This window comes from Delphinus delphis, chromosome 19 (genome assembly GCF_949987515.2).
Source record: "Delphinus delphis chromosome 19, mDelDel1.2, whole genome shotgun sequence".
NCBI lineage: Eukaryota > Metazoa > Chordata > Mammalia > Artiodactyla > Delphinidae > Delphinus > Delphinus delphis.
In genome coordinates, this window is record NC_082701.1 from 23,353,685 (window position 1) to 23,372,183 (window position 18,499).

The 18,499-nt window shown below is 54.8% G+C and overlaps 2 protein-coding genes across 2 annotated transcripts; both read right to left on the bottom strand.

Annotated features, from left to right (window-relative positions):
- Window positions 1–6,406: 6,406 nt before the first annotated feature.
- Window positions 6,407–9,903, bottom strand: HOXB7 (homeobox B7). Its single transcript, XM_059997846.2, has 2 exons — window positions 9,373–9,903; window positions 6,407–7,233 (listed from the first exon to the last, which is right to left on the bottom strand). Exons 1-2 carry the CDS (start codon window positions 9,770–9,772, stop codon window positions 6,980–6,982), a joined length of 654 nt encoding a protein of 217 aa, XP_059853829.1. The 5' UTR covers window positions 9,773–9,903; the 3' UTR covers window positions 6,407–6,979.
- Window positions 9,904–12,058: 2,155 nt separating this feature from the next.
- Window positions 12,059–13,674, bottom strand: HOXB8 (homeobox B8). The gene is made up of 2 exons (XM_059998138.1): window positions 13,185–13,674; window positions 12,059–12,366 (listed from the first exon to the last, which is right to left on the bottom strand). The coding sequence occupies exons 1-2, from the start codon at window positions 13,606–13,608 to the stop codon at window positions 12,059–12,061; spliced, it is 732 nt and encodes a 243-aa protein (XP_059854121.1). The 5' UTR covers window positions 13,609–13,674.
- Window positions 13,675–18,499: the final 4,825 nt, after the last annotated feature.

Here is an 18,499-nt window from a genome sequence, read left to right on the forward strand (position 1 = left end):
TGAGTACACAACAGAAGGATTGCATAGAAATCCCACAGGCAGGATGTATAATTGTAATTTTCTGAGCTATGACCCTGTGGTCCTGTGGACGTACACACATTCCAGCTCCCAGGGAAAAGTCTAAGTTGTGCTCAGCTCTGGAGTAAAATTCTCCTGCACCGGTAATCTCAGGGAGGATATTTGCCAGTAGGTGTGTGGAGGGGAGGGGATTGAGACATTGTCCAGGCTTCCCACTTCCTCTCAGCTGCAAAGCTCCCCCCACCCCCAGCTCTTAGGACTGTGGGCACCTTCCCCCACCCCACTCCCAACTGTGATTGGGGTGGGGTGAATTCAAACATCTCAACCCAGTTCTTCCCCTAGACTCTGTGATTCTCTGGTTTTGGGGAACACAAATGTTCCCAGAGGGAGCAGTGTGGCCTCTCCCACTCTTGGAGAGTTGTCCAGAGAGAACATTGCCTTAAAATTGGCCAGTCCAAAGCACAGTACAAAGACATTTCCATTATGCAAATGAACGGCATCTTCTCTGATGGAGGGGGGAGCAGTGGCAGCTCAGCTCCCTCTCCCCAGGTCCTTGGGCACCCTAAGAGCCCTTCAGGGTTTCAATCCTCTATATCAGCCGCCTTACCCTCCCCATCTGTCCTTCGGATTGTCCACAAGAAAAAATCCTCCGAGGGGCCCAAGACCTTCGGAGAGCGCTCCATCGGGGCCTCCAGCCCTGGGCCGGGCCTTCTAGCCGCCAGAAAGTCACTCTCTGCTGAAGAGCTGAAAGGGCTGCTCCTGCGGCCCAGACTCGAGAGGCGCCAAAGACTCCGGGCCGCAGCCCCCGCGTTTGCCCCCAGTACCCCTGGGCCCCTCGACCTCGGCAGCTCCGGGCCAGACCCTAGTAACACCTCGGCCTGCCTGGCACCGCAAGCAATTTCCTGGAGCCCCCGCCCAGGAACTGGGGCCACAGCACCTTGAAAGGAGCGGCCAGAGCTTCCTCCTGCGGCTTGAAAGCCCGAGCTAATCAGTAACCCGTGAAACAGGGGCCAATATTCAAACTCGGCGGCAGCGGCGCGTACCCCCGCCCTCGCCACCCGCTTCTGGGAAAGCAGTCGGCTCAAGTGGGTATGAGGGGTTCGGCAGGAACGGAAATTACAAGGGTTAGGGTTCCTTACTGATTGATCCCCACTCCCACTCCCCGTTTTTTCCCAAAGCATATTTGTGTCGATTTCGCTTGAAATGATCGGGAATAGGGAAGGGGACGCACACTCACTTGCAAGACACCAACAGTTTCCAGAAAACTCGTCTCAATTCCTTCACCACAGACTCAAATGGCCAAGAAACTGGCAAGACCCACCACCCAACCCGGAGAAAACAGACTCGGTTTGTCTTTTGACAACCGAGTGGAACTGCCCGGGCCAGCGCCTCCCCTGCGGGACCCCTCCCTTAGCCGAAAAGAAAACCAAATAAACCTTGAACAGCCTTGGCCTCGGATCTCCCTAGCGGCCCTGGTGATCCCCTCTTGAGCTTGGAGGGGGATAGCGGGGAGAGGGCTCTCGACTCTGATCCCCCAATCCTTTGATTCAGGGCCCCTGCCCGCGGGCGGGATGAAGTATTAGTCCTTTTTAAATATGCCCTAGAAAAAGCCGCTTCCCTCAGCCAGCCGCCAGGTTTGGAGCTGGGATGAGGCTGACAAGGGGGAGGGGACGCTTGGTCTCCAATTCACACGCGGGCAGGCGGGAACCGAGATCCAGCGGAAAGCGTCAATCTGGGCCGACGTCCCCAGAAGCCCGCCGAACCAGAGCGGCGGGGGCTCCAGTCGTCGGGCACGGTTCAGGCAGTGTCGCGGGGCATTCGGCGCCGAAGCCGCATGTCTCCAAACGGACGGTAGATGGCAGCAAACCGCATAATTTGGGTCAGAGTAAACTGTCTGAGGGATGATTTATACCCCGCCAAGACTACAGGAGAAAAAGACCTTTAGTCTGGGTGGGTTTGGGGAATTTTTCCTTTGAGAATAGGCTCTTAGTGCCGTGGGTGCTGGCCGAGAACTTCTCTCGCTACGCAGCCGAGGAGTCCCTTCAGGCACCCATGCCGGGCCTGCTTCGAGGGCATCTACCTGTGCCTCCAGGGGCCCCCCTCCAGCGCCACAAGTGGCTGCTTCTCTCTTCTCAGCTCAGGATTGAGAGGGTCAATATCCCCCTACACACACCCAGACCCCCAAATCCCTGGGCAACCGGAGGCCCGAGGCTGAATGCTCTGCATCTGCTCTTTAAAAAGAGGAAAGCTATCACCTATTCCTGCAAACCAAACTAAATCACAGTCTCTCCTGCCCTCCGCGCCCTAAGTCCCTTATCTGTCGTCTGGCAGCTTCCCCAGAAGCCCTCTCTATTTTTAAGTCTTCACCCAGCGACTTGTGCCTTTTTCAACCCCACCAGCTACTTTAGGAATCTCGGCCTCCCGGCCTACGGTTCTTCTCCCCGCTACCCCCGCCCCCGGAGGTCTGGCTGGGGAATGAAATCAGGCGCCGGAGGGACAGGATTAGCTGTCTGAGCTCAGTGCCAGGCAGCTTTCTGGTCCGGGCACCATCAGGTCCCCTAATGGGATTTTCTTTTAATTTTATTCTTCTCTTTTTTTTGTTTTTCTCTTTTGTTTACATGCCTAAAACAACGTGTTAAACAGCTTCTTCACAATCACCACATTTGGATCTAGGAAAGTTTGAAATGTTTCCACATCAAGACACACACGGCAATTTCCTCCTCCACCGAAATCCATACCAATAAAACACAAGTAATAGAATCGATATTGCACAGAAATCAACACGCTGTAACCTACCGCGTTAAAAACCACAAAATTGTCTCCCTGCAGAGCGAGGCTCCCTCCTGCGGGAGTGGCGAACGACCTGGGCATTTTCAGGCATGCTTCCTGGGAGGTCTCCCTCGATTTGGGTACCTCCACCCACAGCCCTTTAATTTCAGAAATATCTCCGAAGGGAGATAATGAGTATTTCTCTGTGAATTGTTCTCTCTGTGTCTCTCTAGATGCCTCCTCGCCCTTGCTGGCCTCTGCGGAGATTCCAGGCCCTCCAGAGACCAGGACGTCCCTCAGCGCCACCGCCCCTGGTGCCAGTGCTGCCGGGAAACCACCGATACCCGATACCCGCACCGGGCAAGAGAACTGCGCGGGGGCAATTGGGGGAGGCCGGAACAAGGGAAGGATGGTGGAGGGGGAGGGGGCGCAAACCCACAGAGGCCGTCGCAACCGGCTTCTGCCGGCGTCCCGAAGCCCAGACATCCCCATCCTCTCTTTTGCAGCCCCCTCGCTTAAACCTCTCCTCCCAGCTTAAAAAGGCGACTTAGAGCTCGCCTCCATGGCCCCTTTCTGTTCCTCCTCCCGTCTCCCTGCCCTGCTCCCCCTCCAGGGAGCATCCACCCCTCTCTCGGCCACCGAATGTCCTGAGAAGCTTCTCCCTGCAGCGCCCAGAGGTGGGGTTCAACCCCGTCTTGGCCGGGGGGAAGAGAGAGACAAACCCAAGCCCCCACCCCCTGTAAAAATCGATGCAAAAGAATAAGAAGAAATTGTAGAATTTCTCTTACCTTTGCAGACCTTGGGATTTCTTTCCTCCGATTGAAGGGGGTGGAGAGAAAGGAAAGAAAAAAAAAAAAAGAGAGAGGGAGAGAGAGCGTTCGGTTTCTTCTTCATCTTCCAGATAATATTGTCCCAACCTGAGAGCCGTTGCTTCCCCTTCTCTGACTTGGGAAGAGAGGGTGTTCGCTTTTCTGATATTTGCATAGAAAATGGAGTAAGTTCTGGCTTTGAAAAATGGTATCAGGCTGCAGTCCTGGGCAGATTGTCCATTTACCCTCCATGATGACTAAAATCCCAGATCAACAAGCAAATTAACTTAGAAATTAAAATTATTTTTGGTTTTCTCTTTTGTGTAATTCCCACCCCTCCTTCCCCCCACCCTCTCTCTATCTCTCTCTCTCTCTCTCTTCTTTCCTCTCCCCCTTGCTTTTCCTCTCTCTCTTTTGCTTTATCGAGCTGATACTGAAGTATAAAAATATCAAGAGGCTGGAGCCCTGAAGGACGACAGTGCTCCGACCTAGGTGTGGTGTCCAAAAGAATGCTGCATTATAACCACCAGGGAAATGATAAAAAGTTCATGTTCACGATCGCCCGGCCACATGACCGGCGCTGGCCAATCGCTGGATTCAACCACTCATAAACTTCTATCACAAAGTTGTAAATTTTCATAAAACAACAAGGAATTTATTGCATTTCTTCATGGCTGCTCCACCAGCAACGCTTTTCTCAGTCGCCATCTTCTTTTCTTCTCCTTCTCGATTTTTGGGGAAACCCCAATCTGAGAAAGGGTGCGATTTGGGGTGTGGGGAATCAGGCGGAGGAGGCACAAGCATCCAGCTGGGAGGGGGGTTCTTTTTGGAAACTCCCTATTCTCACAGGAGTTCTGTCCCCTCTTCTAGTAAAAATTCACCCCAAAAACCTCCACACAGGGACCATTCTAAGGCAATCTGGGGGTGAGTTAGGAGCAGCAGCTAGTGTCCAGAGTTGCCACTTGCATCAGGGCAAAATGAAAGCTTCAGTGCCCCCTTTCCCACCTCTGAATGCCCCCCTCACTCCCAGCACTATAGATGGCGGGAACCCCACCTGTGAAGCTTGTAGCACTGCCGGTGTGGGGCCCTAGATCTCCTAGGGCCTACTTTTTGCCCCAAAGAGGCTAATGGGGGCCAAGGCAGACACTCTAGCCACTGGATGCTTGCCTCTGCACCCCAGAAATTGGAGGAGGGTAAAGCCGGACCCTTGACTCTCCCACCCAAATGCCCACACGCCCAGGTTCCTAGGGACAACTCCCTGTGCTCTGCTGGGGGGGGCGGGGGGGTCTGCGGTCATTAATGAGGGAACTGAAGGTTTAGGAGCCTTTTACTTACAAATTCAGATTAAACAGATTTTCCTAAAACACGCTTCCTTCCAACCCTCTTCCCCTTCTCTGTTCCGATGCCCGATCTTTAAATTTTAATAATTCAGGGTTTATAATCGAATAGATACTAAAAATCAACTCCGCAGGTCTAGCTACGTAGGCACCGTCCTCTGGGTATTTATCCCTCAATCAAGGGGGTGTTTTGGAGACAAACAACAGCCCAGATTCACCCCAGGTTTCCCAGGTCCCCTGAAATATGCCCGAATTTTGAATTGAGCTACCAGCGCCCAAATGCAGGAAAGGAAATAACCTCCCCCACACACAAATGCTTTTCTTTTTTCTCTTTCTCTGTACTCCGGAGAAGATTCCAGGTTGCCGGCAGCGCGGACAGCGGGCAGAAAGGCTCAGAGGCAGCCCGCGGAAGGCGGGCGGCCGGGCTCAGAGCAGCAGGGATGCGGCCACAGCAGCCGGGTAGTTCGCACCGCTCAGCTTCTCGCTATCGGCGCTCATTTTCTTCCCCCAATTTCAAGTTTTACTTGGGTCGCTGGGTCAATTTAGAATAAGATAAATTAAAATAAATGAAAGTAAAATAAATTTCAATAAAATAACCGAATAGCTCTTGTGGAAAATGTTTGCCGACCGAGCGGAAAGCCAGGAGCATCTTGATGTTGGAGGCCTGATTGGGCGGCCGGGAGGTTTTTGCTCGCCGGTCTGGCCTCTGCCCAACGCCGCCCGCCCGCCGGCGCGAGAAGGGGGAGTGGATTTGGGTGGTCACCTTCCCTTTCCTTCCGCTCCTTCTTCGCTTGAGGCCTAGCACTTGAGATTTCAGCTCTATATTTGTGCCTCGGCGGCGCCAAGCCACAGCCTGGTGTGAAGGCCTGAATGAGGAAGAGTTTGTGGAACTGTGGGGGGCTTGTTTTTTGTTTTGTTTTGTGAATGTGTGCGACTGGGCATGTGGACTCAAGGACGTGTTTACTTGGGGGCAAATGTGAATCTGTGTGTTTTATGAGCCGATGTGTGAGTGTACCCTGGTATGTATAAATATGTCTGTGAGTATGAACGTGGGTTTACTTGTGTGAGTGAATGTGAATACTATGTGTTCTGGGCAGGGTTTGGGATGTGTGAATGCCTGTCTGTTTATTTGTGAACATATGAATATGGACGTTTGTGACTGTGTGTGACAATGTATATATTTATTTATGTGCAGCGTTAGCCTGTAAATAGGTGTGGTTGGGTGCATCTGCGTGTCAATATGTGTAAAAAAATGTAAAGGGAATGTGTGTGTGTGGTATCCGAGGTTCACTAGTTGGCAGCCCCCAGAGCAAGGGGCACAAGAAAACAGAAGAGGCCCCAGCACAGAAAGAAATGGGCCAGCAGCAGAAGTTGGAGCAAAGGGGCGCTGGGATGCATGACTATCCCTCACCCCCTCCCAGCCTTAGGGAGACACAGAAAATAGGGGCTCTGTTTATTTTTAATTGCTTTTATTTCTCCATCCTTCAGATACACATAGAATGCAAAGAGGATCACAGGGGCTGGTGGGAGCAAGGAGCAGCGGGCAGACCAGGTGCACAGAGGGGACACTTGAGCTAGTTGGTGGGTCCTTAGGGCTCCCTAAGGCCCCTTCAGTGCCGCTACTGGGAAGGGGGGGTTGCTCAGGAAGCCGGGGAACCACACATGTTATTCCAGACCCACAGACCACACAGACAGCGTCAAAGATGGGGCTTACAAAACAGCAAGATTTTACCAAAGACCTTACAATTAGCAACATAGAAAAGGGGAGGCAAATTCCAGAAAGCTACAGAACAGGTAGATGATGTCCTTCCCATACTGTACAAAACAAACGTGATGGACTTTCCTATAGGTAGTATTTTTTTTCCAGTGTTAAGAAACCAAAATTTCACCTTCTCTCCTTAAAAAAAATTAACTGCTTTCCATTTAAATAGTTTTTTTTTTTCCTCCCTATTTGACTTGAGTTTCCTGGTTCAGTTCCCAGAGCTGGGTTTCTCTCTCTCTCTCTTTCCCTTTTTCGTCTCTCTTCCTCTGCCCTTTCTCTGTCCCTCACTCTTCCTCGTCCTCCTCCGCCTCGGCCTTGTCCTGCCTGGTGGCCCCGGTGCCCGCTGTCTTGTTCTCTTTTTTCCACTTCATGCGGCGGTTCTGGAACCAGATCTTGATCTGTCTTTCGGTGAGGCAGAGCGCGTGCGCGATCTCGATGCGCCGCCGCCGCGTCAGGTAGCGATTGTAGTGAAACTCCTTCTCCAGCTCCAGGGTCTGATAGCGGGTATAGGTCTGGCGACCTCGCTTGCGGTCGGTCCCTGCGCAGGTTATTTGCAGGAGAAAAATCAGTGAGTGAGGAACGAGCCATGAGAGTGCTCCCCTCCCTCTTGGACCCTGTATGCGGTTTGGCATCGGTGGTTGGAAGAGCTTCTTTCCCATTACATCAAATTGTCACTATCCATACCCCAGCCTATGCCTGCCATCTCTCCTCAACATGCAGACCTTTCTACAGGCCTCCCAAGGCAAACACTCCCATCTTCCACCCAGGAAGTCTTCTAGCCTAGGGCTTCTGAGGTCTAACCTCTAACAAGGTCTAACCTGCTGGCTCTTGAAGGCCCTGTGCCTAAAGGGGTGTGTATGTGGGATGAAAGGCAGTTAATCCTCCGGGACCAGGAACCCCAAGTCTCCCCTTTTGCATGCGGACTCTGATGGTCTTTGGGGGTACAGGACAACATAAACCATGCAAGTGACCCTGGAGTGGGACTCTAGGCCTGGCCTGAGGGCTTTTCCCAAAAAGAAAAGGAGACAAAGAGCCTCACAGGTCCAGTCTCCCCCCTCCCCCAGCCTGTTGTGGAATGAGGAGGAGGTGAGAATTTGCAGACTTCCTTGGAGCGTGGAGTCAGTTGGAGAGCAACTGCCTTCTGATGACTATTTTCCAGTGAGTGGCTGAGGTTCAGACAGGGCCAGGCTGTCCTGCCTGCCCACCTGCCCAGACAACCCAGCCCTCCAAAGCAATCTTTGGGCCTCCAGGAAGGCACAGAGGGAGAGGAGAGACAGCAGCCTGGGTTGGGGTAGAACATTCAGTATCTGGCTGGTGGGGGCTGAAGGGCAGGGAAGAGCTTCCCAGGTTAGGCCCCAAACCCTGAGGAGGCTTGGGGGAGGTGCTGGTGCCAGCCCTCCTAGGAAGGAGACAGTGGGAGGAGGGGCTAGGGGCCCTAATTTCAAGTCAGATAAAAGCCAAGCTGAAATGTTTATGAGCAGAAAAATTGGGGCTTTAATAAATCAGCTGGAAAGCCAGTTGAATTATGAAGCAGGTAATGGGGACTGTGACCACGAATACGGAAAGTGTAAGAGCTGGGCTCTCCTGGCCCTCAACCCTGGCCGGATTGGGAGCTTCCGACCACAAGTCATGGGTCTTCTGGACCTTGAGATTGGCCTCTGAGTCCAGGACAACATTATGAAGGTTGTCTGGGACAGGCTTGTCAGGAGACCCCACGGAGCCCCTGGTCTCTTGGGGTTCCTGCAGCAGCTTCCTCGGTGGCCTGCACTCTTTCTTGATTTGGCTTTTTGGAGTCCTAGTGTCTCCCCCAAGAGGACATCCACCCTTCTGGAACGACACTTGCAAACTAGTTGGCCAGTTCTCCAGGGGTGCTAGGAAGGGCACCTGAGGAAGCCAGCTGTACTCCCCTGAGGCCTCTGCCCCTTTCTCTAGTTTCTCTAGTTCTCCTGCCTCCCGCTTCCCAAGTTTACTGGGGGTCAGGAGCCTGCTCTCTCTTGGCTTCAGCCCCCCTCTCTACACCTGCCTCTCTGGCTCTGTGTCCCTGGCCGAATCCTCATCACCTCTCACACCCCCTCCTCCCACCAGGCCTCTAGAGCCCACCTCTAATTGTCCAGAAGGGAATAATGGGGGAGCGGGGTTGGCTGGGAAGAAAGAGGGAGGGGAGAACTGCTCAGCGCTGCAGCCCCCTCCCCTAGACCTTATCCAAGCTGAGGCTGGGGGACACACCCAGAGTTGAGATCCCCGGCTGGGGAAGGGAGAAGGGAGGGGGGAGATCCTAATGGCTATTCTCTGCAAACCCCAGTCTTCCTCCGCAAGACAAACGGCCTCCTCTCCAGCCCGTGCCGGCGCGGCTGATAAATATTTAAAGCTAAAAGGCCGGGAGGAAGGGTGGGGGTGGGTGGGTGGGCTGGGGGCTCAGAGCGCCGCGGCGTCCGCGGAGAGGGATCCGCTAGGGAAGCAGCGAGCGAGCCTGAGAGCACCAAGCAAAAACGGGAATGGGGGCGGCGCGCCGGCTCGCGGCTCGGGGTGGGGGGCCGCGTCCCCAGGGCCGACCTCCTACCAGGAGCACTCTGGACAAGGAGAGGGGCACTTGGCCGGGAAGGGGGCGCCTTCCGGGGAATGTGCCCGGGCCACTGCGGCTCGGGACCGCTCGGGACTGCTCGGTGCGCGGCGTTACCTGAGCTTCGCATCCAAGGGTAGATCCGGAAGTTACTCTCGGCCGCCAAGTCCGAGTCCCTCTGCTCCTTGGCGCCCGCCGCCTTGGCAGAGTCGCCGGGACACACCCCGGAGAGGTTCTGCTCAAAGGGTGCGCAGTGCATGTTGAAGGAACTCGGCTCGAGCCCGTAGCCGGCCGCGTAGACGCCGGCTGCACTCTGGCCCGCCATGCCCCCCCCGCCGGGGTACAAGCCCTGCATCGAGGCGGCGAAGGAAGCGCCCGAACCCGCTCCATAGCCCGGGCGCTGGGGGTTGGAAGCAAACGCACAAGAAGTTTGTTCGGGGAAGGCTCCGGTAGCGAAAACCGAACTTGCGGCTGGATATTTAGAAAATAAAGCATTCGCATAATACAATGAACTCATAATTTGGCCGGATGATTTGTAGTCAGGGACGTTTTAGTGTCGGTTTTACGAGATTCCTTGATATATTACAGAATTAGAGTCCAGATTTACACCAAAAAGGACCCCCTTTTTCCTCTCTGGACCACGTGACCCCGCCCACGTGACGTCCCCTCTGCCAATAGCCGGGCAGCCTCCCCACGGCTCCCGGTAATGTGGAAAAAATTGTGTGGCGTTGGATTTATAAAATATGATCAATAATGAATGAGAAAACCAGGCCCTGTGGATTAGGGCTGGGGGCTCAAGGGCCGCTGTCGACCCCCGTGGGCTGGAAGAAGCTTGCAGGCGAGATTTGGAGAAGAAGGGATTGAGTGGAAGGGAAAATAAATAACCTCCGAGAGCGATCCTTGTTGTCACCCCCTCCTCCCCAGCCCGTTACCCAGCCAGAAACAAACGCAGGGATTGCATACAACCGGGTGAGTGGGTGGGTGGGGGCAGGCCAGGTCTTTATTAATCCGGACCGCTTCAGCCTGGCTGGGCCTTTGGGGGAACTTAGTCCGGAATTGGTCCGTTTCTCCCGAGGTGAGGAGCGAGGTGAGCCTGGCCTCAAGGCTCGCTCTCTCTCTCTCTCTCTCTCTCTCTCTGCCCCAGACGGGCAGGGACGGAGTGAGGTTTCCTGGGTGCTCCCAGAGGCGCGGAATCCAGCCCACGGGCGTTGGATGCTGCGGTTTCTGGTGGCTAAAAAATAAAAAAAAAGGTTTGAAAATTAAAAAAGGAAGGGGGTGGGGTGGGTGGGAAGAGAAAGGAAGGGAGGAGGGTGGCCTGGTATGCTGCTCTCCTGGTTCCCGGAGGCGGATGCCTTAGTCGAGCGTGGCTGCTGGAGAAGCAGAGGGAGCGAAGGAAGGAAGGCGGCGAGCCACCACCTCGGAGCTGGGCGAAGGTGGCCAAGTCCCAGAAAGGGAGAGGCAGGGAAGAGCATCTCCCTTCTCCTGCTCCCCCCCCACGAGAGTACGAAAAAAATTAATTTTTTTTTTTATTTTTCAGCTTGTTCATCAGCTCCGCACTCCACCTCTACCCCCGCACACACACACACACAGGAGAGGGCACACAAAAACAAAGGGGGAGGTTGGGGGGGGTGGGGGGATAAAGCCACCAGCCCAGGCGCATCTCTCCAGCATGGCCTGGGCGCGGGGGTCTCCGGGGCCGGCAGCCTCGGAACGCGAAGGGAGGGGGAGGGGGTTTCTCTCGGCTCCCCTCCCTCGTTCGTCTCTCCTCCAATCACGCGCAGCCGCCTCCCTCATCCCCTGCGCCCCTGGGCCAAGGGACTCGCACCACCTGCCTCCAGCCCCCGCCCCCTCCGCTGCGCGGCCAGGCGGACGCAGGAGCCCGGTGACTGGCTCCCCCCCTCCGCAGCTCTGCAAGGCGCCGGGAGCAAATGAGGAGCGCGGGCCGGGCAAGTCTCAGGTTCTCGCTTGTAAACTTTATTGTAACTCTTCCGCCCTTTTCAGGCGCAGACAACAGAACAAAGTATAGAGGAACAACAAAATATATAATTAGCCCTCCCGCCCCCCAATAAAGCAATTCACGGATACAGGATACATTCTCTTCACAGTAAACCTAAGAACACTTTAAACAATTGCCCACAGCGCGCATGCTAACTAAAGTAACCTCTTTTGAGAAACACTTAAGACGAAATTGTCAAACCAAAGCGGGGGGCGGGGGGGGAGGAAAAGAGAGAAGCCAGAGAGAAAGCCAGCGAGCTAGAGAGGGCAGCGGGGAGGGGGGTGGGAGGGGAAATGAGTACGAGGCGAGAGAGAGAGAGAGAGAGAGAGAGAGAGGGAGAGGGAGGGAGACAGAAAGAATTACGGCGTGAATAGGCAGTTTCATGTTGTTGGGAGAACTTAGCAGAAATCGGTACCTCGGTCATTACAAAGAAGCACGTTCAAAGGAAAAAAGACCATTGCACAAGGAGGCTTTTTACACGGGGCAGGGACATGGGGGTGGGGCTCAGCCAGGCCGCAGCCGCTCACCCTAGCAGGGAGAGGGAGTCCTTGCTTAAAATCCTTTTCTTTCCCACCCCTCCGGCCCCCAAGAGATGGGAAGGAGATCCACGGTAGCTCACACACAGAAGCTATTACGAGAAACTACCACTAGCGGGGACTGGCGCGGCAGGGAAGCTGCGGTGGGAGGCCAGGCTCCGGGCCCCGCTCACGGGGCTAGAGCTGTCTCGGGCGGGGGCGAGCGACGGCAGCGCGGTCGGGTGACCCGCGGAGGCAGGGCGGCCGCGGCCCTGGCAGTCCCAGCTGGAGCCTACTTCTTGTCGCCCTTCTGCGCGTCGCCCTCGTCCGCCGCCTCCGGGGCCCGCTCCAGCTTCTGTTTCTCCAGCTCCTCCTGCTCGCATTTGCTGCTAGGGAACTTGTCTTTGTTGTTCTCTTTTTTCCACTTCATCCTCCGGTTCTGGAACCAGATTTTGACCTGTCTCTCTGTCAGTCCCAGCGCATGCGATACCTCGATCCTCCGCTTGCGAGTCAGATAGGGATTAAATAGGAACTCCTTCTCCAGCTCCAGGGTCTGGTAGCGGCTGTAGGTCTGTCGGCCTCGCCTGCGTCCGGCGGCTGCTGGGAATGGGGGAAAGGGCGAGACAGAGGGGAGGGGAGGGTGGGGGAGGGGGCAGAGACAGAGAAGGTTGGAAGATTCGTGAACCAGCCTAGGAGACCAGTATAATAAGGGCAGGGGACCTTCTACCCCGTGCAGGGGCGGGAGCGCTGGGAGGCCGCGGTCAGCCGAGGGGGGGCGGGTGAGGGGGAATCAGACACCACTGAATCTAAGGGAGCCAGAAAGGGGAGCCCCCTCCCCTGGTAACCAGCACCAGAGAGTTGGGCGGGGGTGGTTGAATCTATTAAAAGTGCCATAAACTTTAGAAGGAAGGATGTGAAGGAGGGGGAAAGTAAGAATAAAAAAGCCAGGATGGGGACGAATGGACCCACCTTGAAAAGCCCCCAGAGCCTCTGCCCCAGAAGAAAAGTTTCTTCAGGGTAATTAAACTATAAAGCAATTGAGAAGTGCAAAAGTTGAGCGCCCCATTCCCACCACCCTTTCTCCACTACCCCCCATAAAACAGTAAAAGGGGTAAAAAGGAGGGGAAGAAGAAAAAAAGTCAGGCAGGGTGAGGGGTTTATGGATTCAGGAAATGTCGCTTAGCGACCTCCTTCAAGGGAAACAAAAAAAGAAAGGAAAGGAAGGAAGGAAGGAAGGAAGGAAGGGAGGGAGGGAGGGAGGAAGGAAGGAAGGAAGGAAGGAAAGAAGGGGGAGCCTATCTGAACAGAACAAGCAAGTCTTCCAGGGGCTGGCGGAACCGCGCCTGGCCTGCCCGGCCCCCCGTGCCGGCCTGGGCCCCGGGTCTCCCTTCCCCCCGCCGGCCCCGACGCGAGCTCACCTTGCGGGCGCATCCAGGGGAAGAGCTGTGTGGGCGACGGGCTCTGCTCGGACCCCTCGGCCTCCTCCCCCAGGCCGCTGGCGGCGGCGAGCTTGCAGTCTGCGTACTGCACCAGGTCTGGATCCTGCGCACCGAACAGGCTCTGCCGCTGCAGCGGGTCGTAGCCGTAGAAGTTGCCCGGGTCCCCGTGGCACGCCACGGCGCACGGGTTCTGCTGATAGGGAGCCGTGGACAGCGACGACGGCCCGTGGTAGAACTCCTGGATTTGCGACGGGTGCTGGAAGCTGCCGCCGCTGCTGGGACCGTACACCACGGTGGGTCGGCCGCCCAGGTCCTGGGCGAAGCCGCAGTCATAATAATTGGGGCGCAGGGACTCCCCGGTTTTGTATTTGGAGAACAGTGAGTTGACGAAATAAGAGCTCATTTTATTGAATTTTGAGGCGGCGGCGGCGGCGGCGGCGGCGGCTGTAGTTGGGGGCTGTTGGGGAGGGGGTGGGGAGGGGGAAAGGGAGGGAGAGAGAGAGAAAAAAACGCGGATTCGCCGGCTCCTAGTCACCCTCGCCAGGAAAGGAGAGGAAAAGGAGGAGGGGGGAAAAAGAAAAGAAAGAAAAGGCGAAGAATATCTCGAAGCCACCACACTTTTTGTGATTTCCAGGAATAGAAAAGGACAGCGAAGCCTCCAAAAGTCTAAGCTTGCATGGCAGCCGCGGCTCGCTCGCCCTCCCCCACCCCCCACCCCCCCAAAAAATATACCGCCACTTAAAGAGGTCCTCGCTTTACATTTCGAAGAAGGGATGCCAGTTCATAAACAGTTTTCGGTGATTTACTTCCCTGCAAATGAGTTGTTTCATATTTTGCACTGTCTTTTCATGATCATTTGCATCCATTAGAGACCCCGCATCCTATTGGCTTCTCCGTACTCCTCCCGGACAGAACGCAGAGCTAGGGTGAGAGCGAGAGAGAGCGAGCAAGAGAGAGAGCTAGAGCGAGAGAGCGCCAGGGAGTGAGGAGAGAGCGGAAAAAAAAAAAAAGAGGGGAAGAAAAAAAAAAAACCCAGGGAGAGAGAGGGGGAGAGGGGGAGAGAGCGGGGAGGAGAGGGGGGAGAGAGCATGAATACGGATTAAATCTGTTTAACTACCTACATTAATGAGATATCTCTCGCCTCGCAACAAATCAAATACCCTCGCAGACCACCCCCAAAGACTGATGTGGGGCGCACGGAAAAAACCACGCACACACATACACAACGCGCCAGGCGTAGGCACGCTGTTAATTTGCGATTTTAACGAGGCAGTTGGAGTCTTTTTAAATGTCAGGGTCGCTTCGGAAAAATGTAAAAGAACACGGTTTAATTGCACCGAGTTTTAAAAGGTCCTATAAATGTAATTGGTATTTTAATACAAGTTATCAAATCATACAGCTTCCTCTCCTAAACATATTTTCAAACAAACGAGGTAGTCATATTTAAAGCTTTAATGATCAATTTCCTTATTATTGATAAAGGTTTAACTATCGTGTGGAGGGAATTGGCTGGGTAACCGGCCCCCAAAAACGGCTGTAAACTCTTTAACAAACTATAAAACGCAATAAAGCCGAGTCTGTTGTTGTTTATGCCGCAGCGCATAAAAGCTGTTAGCATTTTACGAGTTCTTTCCTCTACAGCTATAAAACTGCAGCTTCGATCGCCCCCGCCGCCCGACTGCAGCACGGTGGGGGTGACAAAGCCGAAATGAGAATGATTATGAGTTTTTTTTCGGCGCAAACGGTGACTTTTCAGAGATTTTCTGCCTCCTTCAGCTTTGAAGCACCTGCCCCCACTCCCTCTCCGGAGCCCCCAAACCACACTCTCTGCCCCACCCAGGCCACTCACCAACTTTCCAACAAACAAACAAGGCTTTTCTTTGGAGAAGGGATCCAGGAGAGCTTGAGGAGGCACCAGGAGGAAGAGCCGAAACTTTCTGGTTAATGGGCAGTGGTGAAGTCCTGACCAAAGCTCACCCTGTGACTGCGATTCTGCAGTTTTACACAACCTCGGGTGGCCTGGGAGGGGGTTGCTGGAATGGGGAGGGGGTCTCTAGAAGGTCCTGGAGCCCAGTCAGCAAGCCTTTGGAAGACCAAGTCTGTGTGATGGGAGAGGGGCCTGATGCCACCAGCAGGATAACATTCAGTTGGGCTGCCCCAGTCCTGCATCCAGGCCTCGGGACCCAGTAACCAAGCCCAACTGCTCCCAACCTTCCCAGGCCAGTCCTCCACACCTTCCGCATCACCCTCGGTTGAGAGGGCGGTTCCAGGCTCATCAGCACATCAGAGGGAGGGGAGAGCAATGGAGGCTGCTGCCCTGGTGCCTGGCCTTGGTGCCCACTGTCCTGTGCCCTCCTCTGCCCTGGACAGTGACTGCAGAGTGTATGAATGGGAGGGGCACCATTTAGCCTTCACCGTCCTTTGAGCCACTGTCACTACCTAGACTGACTTTGGGGTAGAAGGGATTTGGATGCAGCAAGGTCACCGAGTCCCCCACTTTCTCTCCTCTCCCCTTGGGAGCCTCTGGTTAAACCCTGCTCTCCCTCCAGACCTGAGGACCTAGGTCCTGAAACAGACTGCTGGACCCAGCTGACTGAATGCCACACTCTCTGGCCAGCTGCCTTTCCCAGCCTACTGGGCCTAGTGACAATGGTGGCCAGGCTTTAGAAGGCCCCAATCTGAGGGTCCAAACCAATGGCTTCCTGAAGTGGCTCACTCAGCGAGGAAAGAAGAGGAAAGGAAAGGAAAAGAAAGGAGAGGAAAGGAGAGGAAAGAAGGAAGGAAGGGAGAGAGAGAGAAAGAAATCTAGTAACAAAGGTGGAGCCTTTACAAATACATTCGATCCACTGTTGATCCATTGTTTATTCACGAGAGAGTGGCTTCCTTTTGGAGGGGTGCTTTTTGGGGATCCCACTCACCCCAACCTTTGTAAAAATGAAACTATCACCTTTTCCAAAGGGAAGGTACTGGTGGGGCCACTTGGTCCTTCAAAAGTGAATCTGGAGAATGGGAGAGGGGCTGAAAGGGAGAGAGAGAAAGGAGAAAAGGAGGGGAGAGGACCAGGGTCTTGAATTTTCAGCGCCAGGCTGAGGGGGCGGTGAGGCAGTGGAAGGCAGAGTTAAGTTGTTGCCAAAGCGAACATTTTAATCAAGTGCCGGGGATTTTATGGTCATGATTTGAGGACTCACCGGTGAGGTAGAAATTCAATGGCTTTGTCTAAATCATCCCTACACCGTGCCAGAAATTCCTGATGGAAGGAAAATGTTTCTATTATAAGAAAAAACAAGGAAGAGCGAGGAGGTAATTTATAAACACCCAACGGAGCGCAGATTTATTAGAGAAACTCAAGTTGAGAAACTCCGCTAGCCTCCGGGTCCTGGGGGAGGAGAGGAGAGGCTGCAGCGGGGCTAATCTTAAGAGGGGGCATCTATTTCTCGCACGCGTTTGTCTGGATGGAGGGCAAGGATCGGCCGGGCCGGGTCGAAATGGGAGATGTGGAATCTAAGGGGCTATGGGCAGGCTGACAGCGCTCAGGTCTCAGAGGGAGAAATGCCTGAAGTCCAGGCCTCCAGCTGCTAAGCTGAGAAGGGACCGGTGTTCCCTAGATCTGTCTGGGGCCGGGGCCGCGGGGCACGGAGCCCGAGCTCTCAACTGGAAGCCACGGGACGTGGGGAGAACCAAGCCCCTACTTCCCGCACTGCGCCTGTTCCCACGTCCATCCGGAAAACGTACTCTTTTTTGGCCGCCCAAATTGGAGCGCCCAGATCAACCGAGGAAATATCCGAGCCTTTCGCACCTCGCCGTTCTGGGAGCCCCTGCCCCGAGCCTGGGTCGCCCGGCGCCGCCCTGCCCAGCCCTGGCCACATACAAAGGCTCTAGAGCCTCGGTTCGTGCGGAGCCGCCCCGCCGGCTCTGGGCACCTCCGAATCCCCGCCAAAGCCACGGATCCGTTTTCCCCAAAGCGCTCCCACCCCTACCTCGGGCTGGCTCACCCGGTTCCCTCTCCCGCCGATTCCGCAGCAGGTTGGGGCGGCTTCCTCTATATCCGACCTTCTGCCGGCTCGCCCTTCTCACCTGACCAGCTCACCCGTATCCGCAGACATTCCTCTCGCACCCTTCCCCGGATAATCGCATTTTCCCGAACCAATCCTCCTCTTTTATTTGGATCCACTAGTCCTATTATTACTATTATTCCCCGTTTTCATGCATTTGTTGTCCCACCGAACGTAAACTGGGTGAGAAGCCCTGAGCCCTGCTCCTGGGGGAAATTCAGAAAATTGACCATTTGAGGAGAGGGGGTCAACACCACTATATCTGAAATCTACAAAATGGGGGAAATAGCCACAATGAACCCAATATTTTTATTCTGGGCAAATTATTCATGACTTGATAGCGCTCAATTCGTAGATTCAGGGCCCACCGAAGTGCGAGGTGCAGCCGCGGGCGCCGGCAGCCGCAGCACGGGGAATTTTCACGTGGAGCAAGGGTGCCATCTAGCGGCCACGCTGAGAAAAGGCGCCGCCGCCACCGTCTCCTCCAGCTTCTCAGAGAGCCAGCCAGTGCGGCGACAATGCGGAGAAACTTTCAGTATTAGCAGAAAAGGGCGAAGGAAACGAGAGCGGGCGAGAGAAAAGGCGTCGGAAATCAGGCAGTGGTTCATAAAATTGTGCAGATAAGCTAAAAAAAATTTTTTAACAAAACAAACAAACAAAAACAAACAAACACGGAGAGGGGATAAGGAACGAAAAAGAAACCAGAATCTTTTCTCTCTCGCCCCACCCCCCCACCTCAAGCCCCTAATTTCGGGCAGAGACCGCCGAGCAGTGCGCCGTTCATGGCCCGTAAAAGGGGGAGCCGGGCACATTTCAAACCCAACACGATTGTTTCAAATTCTGAGGGGAAACAATTGGGCTTTTTGTAGGGGGAGAGGAGGCCTGAGAGAGTGGGACGAGACTGTAAAAGGATCAAGAGGCTGCCAGCGCCCAGACGTCTGGCCCCGCCGGACCTGCGTGTGTGTGTGTGTGTGTGTGTGTGTGTGTGTGTGCGCGCGCGCGCGTGCAGGGATCTTCTCTTTATGACACCCGATTCTGGAAGGGGGTGCGTTTGCGAAGAACAAAGACGAGTCCCAGTTGCGTTCTGTGAAGCATTTGTGACAACAGAAGTGTTCTTCCTTCCCCCTCCCTCCTCGCCCCTCTTTTCCCCCCGGGGCCCCGGAAACCCCGCGCCCTGCATTTCGGGAGGGTGAGGGTGGGGGCGGCCCAGTCAGGCCCACCCATTCGCCCGCCAGACCCGGA